The sequence below is a fragment of the Haliaeetus leucocephalus genome, unplaced genomic scaffold (genome assembly GCF_000737465.1).
Source record: "Haliaeetus leucocephalus isolate CR32 unplaced genomic scaffold, Haliaeetus_leucocephalus-4.0 Scaffold284, whole genome shotgun sequence".
NCBI classification, from domain to species: Eukaryota; Metazoa; Chordata; class Aves; order Accipitriformes; family Accipitridae; genus Haliaeetus; species Haliaeetus leucocephalus.
The window spans coordinates 10,328,530-10,345,025 of record NW_010972720.1 but is presented as its reverse complement, the minus strand read 5'-3'; the positions used below and the strand labels follow the sequence as shown (position 1 = coordinate 10,345,025).

At 36.4% G+C, this 16,496-nt stretch overlaps 1 protein-coding gene across 1 annotated transcript in view; it reads left to right on the top strand.

The window, feature by feature from the left end:
* Positions 1 to 12,614, top strand: part of TUSC3 (tumor suppressor candidate 3) — a 136,223-nt gene extending 123,609 nt beyond the window's left edge. Inside the window, exons 8-10 of the mRNA XM_010570055.1 lie at positions 890 to 964; positions 3,347 to 3,437; positions 12,328 to 12,614. Of these exons, the coding sequence (XP_010568357.1) occupies positions 890 to 964; positions 3,347 to 3,437; positions 12,328 to 12,343 (182 nt within the window). The 3' untranslated portion in view covers positions 12,344 to 12,614. The remainder of the gene's footprint in view (positions 1 to 889; positions 965 to 3,346; positions 3,438 to 12,327) is intronic.
* The last annotated feature ends 3,882 nt before the right edge of the window (positions 12,615 to 16,496 follow it).

The window sequence follows — 16,496 nt, the reverse complement described above, 5'->3', positions numbered from 1 at the left end:
GTAAATAGAAACATCTTGTTATTCTTAAAGTTTGTAGTCACCCTGCTACCTAGCCCTGGGGTAAGTAATGTTTAAAAATCCAACCTTATTCAAGAATCAGTTAACTCTGGTGAAGTTTGTATTTCCTGAAATTGTGAGATATAGCTCCCATGATGCATTTCTGCTTCAGTATGGCATTCAGGCATGCCTCCTCTTTAGAACAGATGTTATGCACGGTAGTAACTGTTCCTTTTTGTTTATGCAGTTTCAAATAAACAGTTAAGTGAATGGTTTAAGATCTTGCTAAATTAGTTAAATTGTTTTATCATTATGTACTTGTTCACATTTGTAACAGTTATAATGAGACAATAAAACACTGAAAGTGACTGAGGACTTTGCCTCTGAGATGTTTCTCTGCTGAACTATTAAGCAATATGACACTAAAGAGGGAGCTAATGTCTTATCTAAAAGTAGAGGAAGATAAAGCAGTCCAACTGCTTCAGTTTGCATCAAATAACCAAGGAATTGTCTGCAATAACACTGAATGATTTCTGGTTCTTATAGTTTTCATTTTTTAAAATCCTTTCCTACCAATACACAGAATATGTAAGATATTGGGGAATAGCTGTTTCCATAACTGTCCAAAATTTCTGTGTCCTACTTGATGATTTGTTCTTTAAAGCTTTTTGAACTTTCTTTCCTTTTTTATCTAGAATGCACAAGGGAAGATCTTACTACACATTTTTGCCACAGGTGAGTGTATTGGTACAGTACAGATTGTGATATACAGTTTTATATATAAATACTTTCTTTCATTTTATGAACTTGAAAGCTTTAGTTCGTAGATGTACCTTTGTGGCTTTCTGAGGTATCTACACATCTGCTGTTTTCCTTGACAATGGCGATACAGATGCTGCTATCACCATGGGAATGGTACTCCTGAATGAAGCTGCTACCTCCAAAGGGGATGTTGGAAAAAGGAGAAGTAAGTTATTTAGTACAACTAAGACAATGTTTAGACAATTAGAAGACAGTGAGAAATTACAAATGAATCTCTGATTAAGTTTTCAGAAGGTCTCTACCTTAAATGAATTTTTACCCTTGTGGGGTGGAGAAGAGGAGAGTATAAAAATTCTGTTGATAAAACTGCATTCACATGAAGTGTAACAGTAAAAAAAAAAAACTTTTAAGCGTACTCAGCTAAGGTACAGCTTGACACAGTATCTCCACAATGTAGTACTGCATAAGTGCTTTTTGGCTCTTGTATTGTATTGGAAGTCAGCGACATAAAGAACAAGAGTTTCAAAACATTGTTTTCAAAGTCAATTTAGGCAGTTAAGATGCTTAAGATGACGGCATCCAAAGGAGTATGAAAATTCTTTTACTTGGCACGCTTTGCCAGTATCATGTCTCCAGAAGAAGGTGAAAGCCCAGCAGTAGGTGTAGTACAGAACACATCCTAATCTGTAATGTCTAAAGATTCTTAGCCTGAAGTGCAAGTTTTATGTTTTTCTGAATATTGTTTTCATTCAGAATATTTGCAAGATTTTTTGGCAATTAATTGCATAAACACACAACATGAAATTATTTTATCCAGATTTAAACTTCCTGTTATGTCGAGCAAACTTTTACTGAATATGACATAGGTCAAAACAAGTATGCCCATCTGCCTTTGTCCCTTTTATAATACGTTTTTTTCATATTCCCTGCCACTTATTCTTTTTCTTGTATAAGGTGTTGAAGACCTTTGAAAGATACCAGACTTCCTACGCTGCTTCCTCTCTCTTTCCAGATCAGTTCTTTAGCTTCTTCTATGTAATACACAGTATTGCAGATAGGGCTGGCCAACTATTTTCTATACAAGCATTCTATAATTCTTCATAATAGCTGGTTGAATGTTGGCTAGAGATCTCTAATCCATAGTGATTTGAGGGTCGTCTTCAATGAGGTGTAGATGTGTAATTTAATTCTGAGTATCTTTTAGAGTATCTAGCTTTAATACTGATGTCAAAAGAGACAGTGACATGAGTTTAATTGGAATGTGATCTTAGATCACAACTGAAGTCTGGGTCTGTGAACACAGACACAGTGAAATAACAGTGGGCTGCAGTACAAATTCAGACTCTCTTCTGCTTGTGGCCATTATATGAATGCTTTCCATGTACCTGCCTTGCACTGTTCATTCTTTGCAATTTATTCATCCATGCTTTGAAATCATATTTGTGAGTGGTGATTTCTTTATAATGAAGTGTGTTTATAAGATTTGTACATGGCTAGTTTTCTCAAAATAACTGCAGAAATTTTATATTTCAATTGACGTATGTCAGTTTCCACATGGTCAGTTTTAATGAAAAAATGCATCATTGTCAGTTTCCTCGGCTTCATGGTTGCTCATCCTTTGCTCAAAGCCAGCACACTTTTGAAGCATGAATATTGCAATTAAATAGCAGAGGTTTGGCTAAAGTAGGAATAGTATAAGAAGAGAAGCTTTTAAAATCAAAGTAGCTTGGTAGAACCAAAACATTATCTAACACAGATGAGTTGCATCTCAATTATATGCATCAGCTTCTAACATGTTGCCTTTTCTTTTTATTTATTTACACACAATTGAGCAAGCTATCATGATCAAAAAGGTTTTATGCTATTATTACACAGGATGCCAACTAGTGTTCCAAACTTTATTTGTTAATTTAAGCATTTACTTTGCTAATTCATTCTTTGCCTGAAAAGGCTCAAAGCGCTTGCATCTGGATGCTATTGGAAGGTCTGCGTCATTGTTATTTATCTTCAAAACCTAAAGATTTATATTGCTATCAAGTTCAGAGTAAAAAGTGATTTGGCTATCAGCCTTGGAACTTACAACGGTGAAATGTTTCAGCCACTAAAAACTAGATAAAGTAGTTACTAAACTGCCTTTGCAGTTACTTCAGCCTTAGATGGTTGACTAGAGAGAATATGATTCCATTAGTCAAGGGATATTTTTCTAAATGTGATTTTCTTTCCAGAAAGAACAAGCAAATACCTGAAATCATATTGCTTGATATATAGAATTTACAGGGTTATTAAATCCATTATCAGCAGTAAGGTGTTTGCATCCATATACATTTGAGTTACAAATTACTGCTCTTTTTTCTTGAAAATACATTCACACTGACAAGTTATTTTTTCTTAATAACCATAAATATTATTTCCATATGTGTTTGAAATCCTGTCAGAAGATAGTGGGCATCAGTAGTCAAGGCAGTAACATTTTTTTATTTAACTGTGTCAAAATTCTTCATAAATGATGGACATAAATAATATTCTTTGTAGAGATTCCAGTTTTAAATCTTTTATGTGCTAATAAACAAAGTTCTTTTCTTTCCAGTAATATGTCTGGTAGGCCTGGGTCTGGTGGTCTTTTTCTTCAGCTTCCTTTTGTCAATATTTCGCTCCAAATACCATGGCTACCCATACAGGTAATCTCTCATTACATTCTCATCTTATAGATTTTAATAGCTTTGTATAAGTTTAAGAATGGCTTTCAGGTAAACGATTTTTAATTTTTACCACTGAAGTTTATGGGAGCTGGAAGAAGGAAGAATAGTGATTAATTCAAGCAAACCAAAAACGGGCTGGAAAGCTAACGTTGTTAACATGACTGTTAATGCAGACCAGTTAAATGGGTTTGAGCACAGACATGTGGCATACACAGTGCCTGTCGTGGTTTAAACCCAGCCAGCAACTAAGCACCACGCAGCCGCTCACTCACTCCCCCCCCATCCAGTGGGATGGGGGAGAAAATCGGGAAAAGAAGTAAAACTCGTGGGTTGAGATAAGAACGGTTTAATAGAACAGAAAAGAAGAAACTAATAATGATAATGATAACACTAATAAAATGACAACAGCAATAATAAAAGGATTGGAATGTACAAATGATGCGCAGTGCAATTGCTCACCACCCGCCGACTGACACCCAGCCAGTCCCCGAGCGGCAATTCCCCGCCCCCACTCCCCAGTTCCTATACTAGACGTGACATCCCATGGTATGGAATACACCGTTGGCCACTTTGGGTCAGGTGCCCTGGCTGTGTCCTGTGCCAACTTCTTGTGCCCCTCCAGTTTTCTCACTGGCTGGGCATGAGAAGCTGAAAAATCCTTGACTTTAGTCTAAACACTACTGAGCAACAACTAAAAACATCAGTGTGTTATCAACATTCTTTGCATACTGAACTCAAAACATAGCACTGTACCAGCTACTGGGAAGACCGTTAACTCTATCCCAGCTGAAACCAGGACAGTGCCCCATGAAAAATGCAAAAGAAAACATATGCTTGAGTTTGTAAACCTTTATGAGATATTTATTTGTGCATCTTTATAACTAAGATGTACATAAGACAAGGCACAAAACCACCAAACCAGTGTACAGTGCTAAGGTATGATTTATCACTGAAAGTACCCTCTTCTTTTGTCAGCCACACCAGAGAGGAAAGAAAGGCTTACAGTCTTTCTTAATTATATGTACAGCTGTCAATTAAACAGTTATAATTTGTCTGAAAAGCAGAAAAAGTAGAAAAATAGGAAAGAAAATGCAGTTCTTACCTTTTGTAGGTGGACACTTTCAGCTGGAAGATCACCTACAGAGGTAGTCTAGACTTCTGATTCACCTCTTCTTGCTGATCTGCTGTATATTTTTTTAGTAGCCTGTCAGGAGCAGATGGCCCATAGTATTTTCTTGTGATCCTGGTACCATTTTCAGATGTACATGAAAAAGCCTAGGTAGGGGAATAAGGAAAGGTGCAATTAAGCAAATCTTCAGTTCTGTAGTAATGATGGACCAGGCTACTGAGGTAAAAGCAATACAGTGACATTTCTTGAGTCATTAAGTTTGTGGAACAAAACAGAGACCTGTTCATTTTTTCTCTCCCAAGTTTTGTTTTGTAAGATGATTAAATATTTTTAATGAGGAAGAGTCCTTTTCCTGTTGTTTTGTTCTACAGGATTAGCAATTTTGTTCCATTGACTTTTGATCCTATTTGAAATGATGCTGTTCTTCCCATTGCTTCAGTCTTCAGTTCAGTAGAGATCAATATATATACGTATGTATATAAATATTTATATATGTGTACACTTGACGTAGTCTTAACATGCTCTACCAGGCTTTAATGATAGAGATAATATGCATGAGCACTGTTTTCCCCCCTCTAGTTGGCCATAGTGCATTTAAAAAGATGAGAATTTCCTTATTTCCAGTGACATTAATTTCCATAAACTAGTAGACTAATCCTTCACAGAATATTAGTCTACATTACTCTTACCATGTATGGAAGAGTAAGTGGATGGCATGTGTGTTGCAATGTAGATATAGTAACATTTTGCTGAAAGATCTGGAACGATGAAATGTCAACTAATATATATGTAAGGGAAACATTAGTTCAACAGATTCAGAAAGTTATATTTTGAAATAAGTAGAGAACAAAAGAACTGTATTAATGTTAACAGTTCTATTGTTTTTACAGCCACTGTTGAAGAATCATATGAGGAATACTTCTACAGTTTTTCTCAGATACTTCTTAGTGTTGATTTCTATGACTAGGTCTTGCGATTAGTGCAGCATCTAGCTTTATATTCTGTGTTATGTTCCACTAGTAAGGATTCAGCCTTGCGAAGCCAACTTAGATCTAACATTTGAGCTAATACATAAAATTTTCCTATTAGCTTCTGCTGCGAGACTTTAGAACTATTTTCTTGTTTACTGAGCTTGGTCTCTTTATGCAGATTAATTGACATTTAGTTTAGATCACCTCAGATTAGTTCTAGCATTTAATAACATCGTACTCAAGACAAGGAAACTCTTCCCCTTGCAATATGCACAGAAGGTGTGCTCCTGCTTTTTACTCATTTCTGCTAAGGAAAGAGGTCTGTAAAGGGCCCAGTAGTATCATATTGCAAGATTTCACTAGTATGGAGTTAGTAGTTTGCCATCTGGGATAGTCTGTACAGCCTCTCAGCATCATCTCTGGAGACTACCTTCTAGCTCGACTGACTTGGGGTAAAAGACAGGATCCAGTTTTCCTAAGTGTGAGGTATTCTTACTTCCAGTTAAGTGCTTAAGTCTTAAACTTAGAAGAAGAAGGAATTATGAGCTTGATCTGCAGCTCGTAAGCTCACTTCAGATGCACTCCCCAAAACTGTCAACCCACAGCCTGAGCTCACTTGCATCTTCTCATAACAAGTTTGCTAAAAGGAAAAAGCAGCTGCTGCTGTTGTGTTCCTTGCCATGTGATTTAACAGCTATTAAAGAAAACCTGACAGTTGTACTAGTTTCATTTTTAGCTCTTTCATCTTAGGAATGTTCTTATCACCTATTAATAACATGCTTATACGGCTGTGCCAATTTCCAGACCTTGCATGACTTTTGTGAGTGTTTGCATTAGGGTTTTTTGACTGCTGTATGATACCTAGGATGTCTGAGGTTGAACAGTACCTTGTGAACATTAGTATGCTCTGTGAGTTGGCATGCCTACACAATACCACTGATGTTATTGCAGACCTAATTGCTTAGGTCTACTACATATTTTGTAGTATCAGGTATTGTAAGCTTTAAGAATTTAATTTAAGTAATGTAGGGCTTTTCCCTCGTTTCTTGCTAATCTGTTTGCTGTAAATTTTGGGTGGGATGGATTTAATTTTTTTTTAAGGTTTTTTTTTTTTCCCCACAATTGAACCTGTATTTAGTGAAATATCAGACATCTTTTCTTTGGAGTGTCTAGCAGAAGTTGGAGCCCTATGTAGATTTTTTACTCCTCTGTTCGTATCCAAGCTAAGAATAAAGGACATCAAGAATCAGGGGTAGGGGGAAGAGGAAGGGAAAGAGAACTTCTGAATTCTATTAAAAGTTTAATTTTAAGAAATTTAATTTGATATGCAATGCATGTGGAAAAGAAATGCACCTGTTAGTATGTTAAAGCTGGTGAAGAAAGAAAAGAAATCCAGCATAGTGCTGAAAAGAATGATTCATCACAATCCTGTTAAAATGAGATAGTGCTGCATCATGTCATTACTGTGAAGGAATTAATTATTACATCTATAAACCTAATTCTGTCTTAAGGAGCTAAGTAGATTCAATATCACAACTTAGTAACACTAATCAAGTAAATTCATAAAAGAATGAACCCTGTGGATGCATAAGTACATGAGAAACATTTAATAGCTGGCTAAGTGTTATGCAGTTTTCTTTGGTTGGTTTTTTTTTTTTATAATTTTACTGCTCCTGCAGAATTAGGCAAGATCTTACAGGCTTACTTGGACTGTCCTAGATTCTTCATGTTTTTATGGCAATAAATTAATCATACAATCTTAAATCCTCATTCAATGCAGAATTACTGTAAACCGTCACCAGAACTGATCCTTTTGCTTTGCTATTATCAAATTTCGTTTGCTAGTTTCCCAAATGTGTAATTTACTTATCTGGTCCTTTCCAATGTTAAATCTTTGAGGTTTCTGTTGGTCTCTTGGGTAGCTCTGACCCCATTTTCTGTTGCATTATTTTAAATAAACATACTGTTGATTCTTTGACACTTCAGTGATCTCAACCATGTCATCTTCACGACAATGCCGTAGTGTTTCTTTAAAAAGCCTCTTTGGTTTATGTGCATAGTTGTTCTGAATTTTAATTAAGTGAACATGCAAAACACTAAGGAGGACCAAGTATATAAACTCTGTTATTTTCTCTTTCCCCCTTTAACTTAATATCCTGCATTTTAACTTCATTCATATATGCTGATATACATTAATCTTTTTGTCTGAATTCCTTAGGATCTTCTAAGGACTTCCATGTCCCATCAACTGATGCCAGTGTAGATATATCTTAAGATGTGAAATATGTCTGTCTTTTTACTTTCACTGGTTGTAGATTTCACCTTGAAACTATCAGTCTTTATGTGATAAATTGTCCTCAGGCTAGTAAAGCTTTGCTTTTAACAATACTAACAACAACGCATACTAATGATCTGGCAGAAAAAAGAAAGAATGTTTATGTTGGCATGCCTAAAGCAACAATTAAAGAAAACTGAAATTGTTTTAATGCCATATGCATGATCTGAAGCATCAACTTCACTGTCCTACTTTAAAAAAAAAAAAAAAGTAAAATATACTAAATTGTTTCTGTTCTCTGACACCAAACAACCAAGTAAGTCCTCTATGAAGCAGCATGCATCAATAAAAAAGTAGCACATCCTGCTGTGCCTCCTCTTTCTCGCCAGTGACCTCCATGTAGTGAAGATAAATCAAAACGGAGGTGGATAAACAGGAGTCAAAAACTGGAGAAAGACTGTTATTTCCATTCTAATGTGCATAAATAAAAGTACTGGGAATGCTGTTATTTCTTTGACCCTGCTAATGCCATTGTCATTATTAATTTCTGTGACAAACAGAAAAGTGTCCAGAGGAGTGCTAGATAAGTCCACAGGTCTGTAAGTGTGCTCTTTAAGAGGGCATGTATGTAGGAAGGGAGAGTAACATTTTGTTTAAATTTTTTTCATCCACTTCAGACATTTTCCAACTAAGTTTTTGATTCTTCCTTCCACAGAATTTTCTTCTTAAAGGCTAGGGTTGGGGAAAAAATGGTTTAATTAATATGCTGCTAAAATACCCTTATACAATAAAGCATTGGAAGGGGAGAGGTGTGATGCAAAATGGAGGTCATAATGAAGGTTACTTACTGAGTGAACACAATCGTGATGGATGAGCTAGCATGTAACAAATCTCTCTGCTAGAGCCATTTTTACCATGGCAGGGCTTTTTCATGCCTGTATTAATCCACCTTTTTTATGGGAACTAGATGAAATTTTTCATTTTGCTAAAACTTTCATTTTAATTGCTGTCATTAACTGTTGAAAGATAATGCAATAATTTTATTTTATACCGTTGAACATTTTCCCCTTTTTAATGCTTTCTGGGTAAGACAAGAGTGTTAATATAGCTGAGACAATCTTTTTTGGAAGCCTTCTCACCCCAATATTTAAAGTGAGTAAGTGATATATTAAGTATCAAATACTCAGTGGTTGAGCCATATAATTTCATTATATCAACACAGAATTTTATCTGTCAACTAATACACATGGGAATGACAGAGATACTATTCTTAACTATAAGTCAAAAACACAAACTCTAAGTTAGCTTTCCTAGTCAGGAAAGAGCTTGGAGGGCTCTCTGGAAACGTCACTTTAGGCAGTTTCTGTCCAAAAAGCACACAGAATATTAAAAAGAATGAGGAAGGATAGTAAGAACAAAACAGAAGACATCAGCACACTAGCACAGTATTGTATTGCTGGGAATGTTAGGAATGTAAATATTTGTAACACTAGTTTCTTCAAGAGGACAGACAGACAAAAGTCTTATCCACTGTTTACTGATGTTAAAAAAAGTTTTTTTTTTTTTTTTTTTTTTTTTTTTTAGCTTTGGCTGAAACTTATTAAATGCCCTGTGTTGTCTTTTCTGCTGTTTTCTGGATGAGACTTTTAGCATGGTTTCATTACGGTTGACACTTCCAGTTGTCCTTTCAAGTCTACATTTTATCGTTTGCTGTTGTTTTATTCTGAATTTAAATGATGTGAACACCTGAAAATTCAAAGTTATGATATAAGTTTTCATTAACCAGCTTACATTAAGTAGCTTTTTAAAGAATTTTTTCGTACCTGCAGCTGAGTGTTTCATTATCAGATTATCTTTTATAGCCAGTATATTTGGGTATTATTGAAAAGAGTAATGTGAAGAGGTTTTAGTTAAACTGTAAAAAATAATCAGCTTTCTGAACTCTGTATTGGTGGAATGGAAAATATATATTCTGTATTGACTAGCAGAGAAAATGAACTAAGCTGCAAGAAAGCATGATAAATAAAAGATGCCTTATTTTCATCAAAAAAACATAAATGTTAAGTCAGACATGAAGTATTCATTCATTGCTTAGAGAAAAACAGTCAATGCAACAAGAACAGACAAATTGCAAGATGCCCAGAGCTTGAAAATTCCTTGTATTCACTATATACACAATATAAGAAATGTCTACCCTCATTGTAATTAAATTAGTTTCACTGAAGAAATCCTGTATAATATTGAGCAATTGAAATTAAATGCAAGTGAATAAAATGGAATACTTATTTCTTGGAGATATACTGGTAAAATATTAGTTAAGTAGAACAAATAGTATTTGCAGCATATAAAATTAAATTTATAAATAAATGTGAGTAGTACAAACAACTGTTCAGATCTTCCATGTTGATTTCATGCATAATTAAATTGATTCACCTAAAGTTTATGAACTGGTAAATCTACTTCTGATAAACACCAGCATTCACATTCAGGTCTATAGTGCTCAGCAAAATCAGCTACTTTCTTCAAAATGGCTGAAATCAGGATTATTTTAAAAGACAGGAGAACAATAATAAACAGTTGTCAAAACAAAGCATCTTACATTTAGCATTTTCTATACTACTTCTCTTAATGTGGCAAATTATATTGTGGCAAATTGTGTATACTACTACTTCCTGTGGCGAACACTTTGCATGCTCTTCTATGAGTAGAGCTTTCCTTCTCTGATTACCACCATTAAGAATGCCTCTTTTTGCTTTTGTGGCTTTCCTGCAAGTCTTACAGTTTACCATATTCTCCAACCTATTCTACCCTTTTCCTGCTGCTTAATGTCTGGAAGGGCACAGTTTGGCCAGCCTTTCCTGTTCTGCTTTCCCCTGCTTTGCAGAAGGGGCCATGTTTTCTTTTTTCTTTTTAGAGATCTATCCCAACAGATGTTGTCCAATTTGTCATTCTAGATTTTTCAGAAAAGGTATATGCTAGAGAAAATTGAGAGCGCGTGCTCAGTGAGGGGTGGTTGCACCTTAGAGGCAGGTAGCTTTTGGTATGGAGGTGTGTTTTTGGTATTATAATGAGATTATAATGAGCAAAGTTCACCCAGAGAACATGATTTAGCATGTCACTACTCCAGAACTGAGCACTTATGCTGTAAATCAGAAGTAAGGCAATAGCATTGACAGAACTCCATTGTTTCACCTCCTTGCTTCAGTGGACTCAATGCAGGGACCTTCCATTCTTGTTCCAGTAGTTCCAGCTCCCTGTCCCTGTGATGATACCACAGAGCCTGGCTGCAGCATCTCCACTCCGCTGCACCCTCCGTGTTGCTTCTCCTTCTTTAGTGTGCTGACCCTAGCTCCCTTGGTGTTGCTAACATCTAAGGTTATGTTGCTTAGGGAATTATTATGGAACAGATTCCTTGCATATCCACTGCATTCCACCCTGGAGGTTTACCTTCCCTTAAGAGGGGGACATATCAATAAGTCACCTCCAGCAATTATTCCACAGCACCCTACACTTCACCTCTTCGTGCAGTTGTTCTTGCTAGCTTTTCCCTTTCAATAATCACTTCACCCTCCAGCACCCAGCCAGTTGCCATCTGTTTTGCCTTGGTTTGTATGTCTTGCCTAATGAGCTTGTCAGCTTTTTGCGGCAGGAAACATCTTTATACCGACACAGTCTTTTAAGCTTATGGCACTTGTATTTATGTTTTGTAATGATTAATTAATTATGCCATGAATGGAAAACTGATGAAATTACTACAACAGGTATGCTAGAGCACACTGCATATCTATAAGGATGAGAGATGTTCCATGTGAAACTAGAGTCAGTGAAGAAACCCTTCCATTCAGTAGTTCGTTGCCTTTGTGTTTGTACAGTTAACTCAGTCTACAGTCATGCACGAGTCTTTCTGTGTTCCCATTTCCCAATTTACGAGATAACAGTTCTCTGGTAAAGTACTTAGAAAGGTGTTATATGCAATGTATGTCTACTTTTTTAAAAATAGTTTCATTCCAGGAGTAAAAAAACAGGAATGTCATCTGAAACTTCTTCATCTATTAAAATATTAAGAATTTAGGAGTCTGCAACCCTACAGAGCCTTGCCAAGTTCTCTATACCCTCCCCACTTTGGAGCAACTTCAACAGGAAAAGAATGTTTTAAATAAATCCGAAGCATCCTGGGAGAGGTAGTTCTCCCTTTAAATAGTAAGAGCAGATGCAGAACTTGATTAAAGGGAACAGATGTTTGAAGTACATTTTGCTTTTTAATCTTTTTAAATAGGCAAATTTAAGTTTCAGTCACTCAAGTTTTATTTGATAACTTTCATGCTTGCTTAGTAATTACTAAATGGGATATAAAAACTTAAGAGATTATTACACAAATGTCAAATGACTTTTCAAATGAATGTTTTGAAGTCTGTGTTTATTCTTTTCAAATAATTGTGATGCTATGTTTTATATGCATTTTTCAGCATTTAATCTTGCTTTCTTTCTTTTCAGCTTCTTAATTAAATGAATTCAAGAGGGATTCATTTAGAGCTGCTTACCATGAAGATAAGCTATTACTGATATTATCTGCCCACCAATGTTACATGTGTTCAAGAATCTTTTGTTAGTTCACCTGTTTTTGTGATAATTTATATAGTATGCTGTTAGAGACACAAATGCAGTTTTATGCAATGAATGCATAATTTATAGAAACATACAGTAAACACCTCATTGGGAAGTGCTAAAAAGTTATCAATATAGTGTGCTCAAGAATTTAAATAAAGTTCATTATAATGGGCTTCTGTTTAAGGCTTTGTCATTAAGTTTAGTACATGAATCCAAAGGGTATTGCCAAGACTTTTCACCTGAAGTTTGTTACAAGGTTTTGAGATGTGGTTTAGAACTGAACAAAAGATCACTGGTTCTTCAATTACTGTTAAGAGAAATACCATGGTGGAAACTATAATTTAATGACTATATGCACCTTGCCACAACTTTGTTTTGAAACAATACATGTATATGTAGTCTCTGATCATTTCAAACATGTTGAGCCCTTAATATAAAATTATATTCTACATATTTTCATCCTGGATATCTTTTCCTGGCTCTGCAGTATTCGGAGCACATATGTTGCTAGTTCATCTCTCTTTCATGCCAGAGGATGGAATTCAAAATAGTTTGTGGAATCTTAAAGGCAAGGAGGCTTAGATCAGTCAGAACTCAGATCCTTTTAAGCTGACTCTGTGGTGGTAAAATCAGAGGATGGGAGGCAACAATATTTTGTAATCCACAACATGCTTTTTTTCGTAGGTAGCAGCAGAAGGAATGTATTATCCTGAATGATGTTTGTAAAGCAATACAGATGAGTCTGTTGGAACAGGAGTTACAGCAGTTGCCAGTTGTCTGTGTTCACCCAGCTTTGTCAAAATCTTACATAGGTATTTGTAATGCCATTTAAAAATGCCATTTTTGTAGCTGCACACATCTGGTATTATATGAATTGCTCATAAACCTTTGGATATGCCTTCATACAACAGCCCTGGTATAACAGACATTCAGAGACCTGGTAGGGAAAAAAGTAATCAGTAGGACACTGTTGCCAGGCTACTGACTTAAGAATGGTACAGCAGGATATGCAGGTGACAAAGCAGCACCATATATGAAAAATTACATAAAATGCAACAGCATGGACATCTTGCAAGAAAAAAAGCATAGCACTAGGTCTTCATGATTGGAAGTCTGTGCTGACCTAATTAAAAAAAAAAATCTAATTCTAAAGAATTAGAACTGTGCTTGTGACCCCTGATCAAGATGACGATAGCAATCAGGAAGTGAGACTAGAGAAACTGCAAGTTTCAGACAGGTAGTAATAGTGAGAGATCTCAAGACCACATCCTAATGAGATTAAGTATTTCAGCTTATGATGAGGTGTAAAGTATCCCAGTGATACATAAGTACCTCCTGGAACTAGAAGATCTCAAATAATAACCAAATCAAAAGTAGCAGCTTGAGTAGTGCGTGGGTACTAGCATAAGAAGTATTCATGGGAGAGCTACTCTATAATAGCAACCACAATACATTAGGGTTAATACTGTTGCAAGAGAGGCCAGTCAAAGTGAAATCTGAACTAATAAGTTGGAGCAATGTAGAAATAAAGGCAGTTAATAAAAACAAAAGACCCACAACAAACAACAAATAAAGGAACAGTCCAAATAGCACGATGCCTACAACCAGCCTAGGGGCTGTTAAATACTGTATTAGAAGCCCAGGTAAAACATGTACCACAACTCAAAAAGAAATAAAACATACTTAAATGGCTCAGTAGGAAAGTTACTCAGAGTTCTGCATTTTGAATGGTGGCAAGAGGAATAAGAAAACTCACAGCACATCACAGGTCAACTGTTAACATAACAGGTCTAAAAAAATAATATGAAGATGATACTCAGGGTGGTATCATCGTAGCACAGAATTATTTAAATACATAAAAATTAGGGGACCAGGTAGGGACCTAGTGAGAGAGCTGATGGCAAAGGTTTAAGGGGCACCCACTGATAAAGATTGTGACAGAGAAGCCAAATTCTCTGTAGCAGCTAGGCCAGAAGATCTAGATCAACATGATCTAGCACCTTCTGTGTAATTGCTTTAAATAGATAAGCTAGATTCTTGTAAGACCTCAGGACCAAATGGCACTTATCAAAGAGCTCTGAAGGAAGTCGGATGTGAGGTTGCAGAACTGCTGAGCAAGGTGCCTTCACCTATCATTACAGATTGCCTCTGTATCAGAGGACTGACGGATTGCAAACACATCTGTCATCTCTAAAAAGGAGAGTCTAGAGGGAAGACTGAGCTACAGACCAATCAACAATTTCCAATCCTGACAGGATGGTCAAGTCTGCAATAAAGAGTAAGTTTACCGAGAGCAAGGGTAAACATAGTCAGCTGAGAAAGGTGTAGGACTTGTATAAAGGAGAATTTAAGTTCACAAAGCTTGTAGAGGGCTAAAATAGTGTCAGAAAAGCACAAGGATAAAAATCCTTTGGCAAGGCTTTGTTAAAGAATCTAATCTCGAATTGGGAGATATGTCCTTTTCATGACTTGAAAACCAATTAAAAGATACCAAGCAAAGGATGGGGTTTAATGGTCACTTCTCGTGACAGAAAAGTCAGCAATGGGACCTTCCTGAACACTGGTGCTGGAACCACTTGAATACATTTTCATCAGTGACCTGTAGAAGGGCGTGTGCAGTGCAACCTGCATTATAGATAAGCTCGTGGTGCTGTGCTGATGGAGAGAAAAGTCCACAAGAACTTCACAAAACTCAATGAATGGGTAAAAAGTTGGCAGGTGAGCAGCAATGCATCTAGAGAAAAATAAATCATGCCTTACTCCGCTAAAACTCAGGAAAGAGACAGGAGAATCATAATTTAACAGATTTTAACAGAATTGTCAGTGTGCACTGGCAGCCAGAGAGAAGGTGTTTGGTGTCACCAGTAGGGGTATGGGTAACAAGACAGAGGACAACACTTTGCAACTACACAAAAGCTCTGTGCACTCCTGTTGAGTGCTGCATGTAGTTCTGATCTACACACTTCAAAGACACAGGGCAGTTCAGGGTACAGAAGAGGCACTTGGAATTGATCAGGGAGATAGAGACCCTCCTTATGAAGGGACACTAAGAAGACCAGAACTCTTCACCAGGAAAAGAAGAAAAAAACCTGAAGAGCAACTAGGATTGTGGCTTACAAGTTTGTAAATGCATTAGATAAGCTGAATACAAAACATTCCCAAATCCTACAATACTAGAACCAATGTGCAGCTGATTTAAAATAAAGTAAAAGGTAGTATATTCTTGCTACTTTTTCAAATTCTCTGCCACAGGAGGTTGTGGAGCTAGATAATATCAGCAAGTTCAGAATACAGTCAGAAAATTCATGGTCACAGTTCCACAAGAAACTCTAAAGGAAAGGCAAGCATACTCTGTTTACCATCCTTAATACAGTAATTCTGGATGCTGGAGAGAGTATGAGGGAAATGGACCACATTCTCTCTAAATAGTATCTCCAATCAGCCAGAACAGTGAGCTAGATGGGATTTTGTTCTGACCTCCTAAGGCATTTTGTCAGCTCATTAAGAGCTGTGAAGGAGGAAGAATGTGACATTAAGAAGACCTGTGTGATCTACTGCAACTTTTGTTCTCTTGACAGCACAAATAAGCAGGTCTGGAAGGCACCAGCAATCAAGGAGGAGGCAGACACAGGTATTGACAGAGCTCAGGAGGATAAGCAGCCTTTCAAAAGACCCCAATCCCAAGGCATGTGGTCAGGCAAGCCCTATAGGAAGAAAAGTACAAAATTCAGCGGATCAAAAATACACAATTTATTTAGATCTCAAGTGCTGAGCGACAAGAACACATACAACCATGTTTTTAAATATATACAGAAATGTGTCATTAACAACTTCAAAACATTTTCATCACATGTGATGCATCAAAAATCTTGGGATTCTCTTCTGATGCTAATGCACAACATTTTATGAAGTGCTAGAGTGAATGCTATTTGTTGTCTTTCCCTCCTGTTACATTCATAAGGAGCTGATGACTCAGTTCCTGTCATATTTCATAGGTGACCACTTCCAGTGCTATGAGTTTATCACCCTAACTATAGCGTTCACAGCAGTATAGG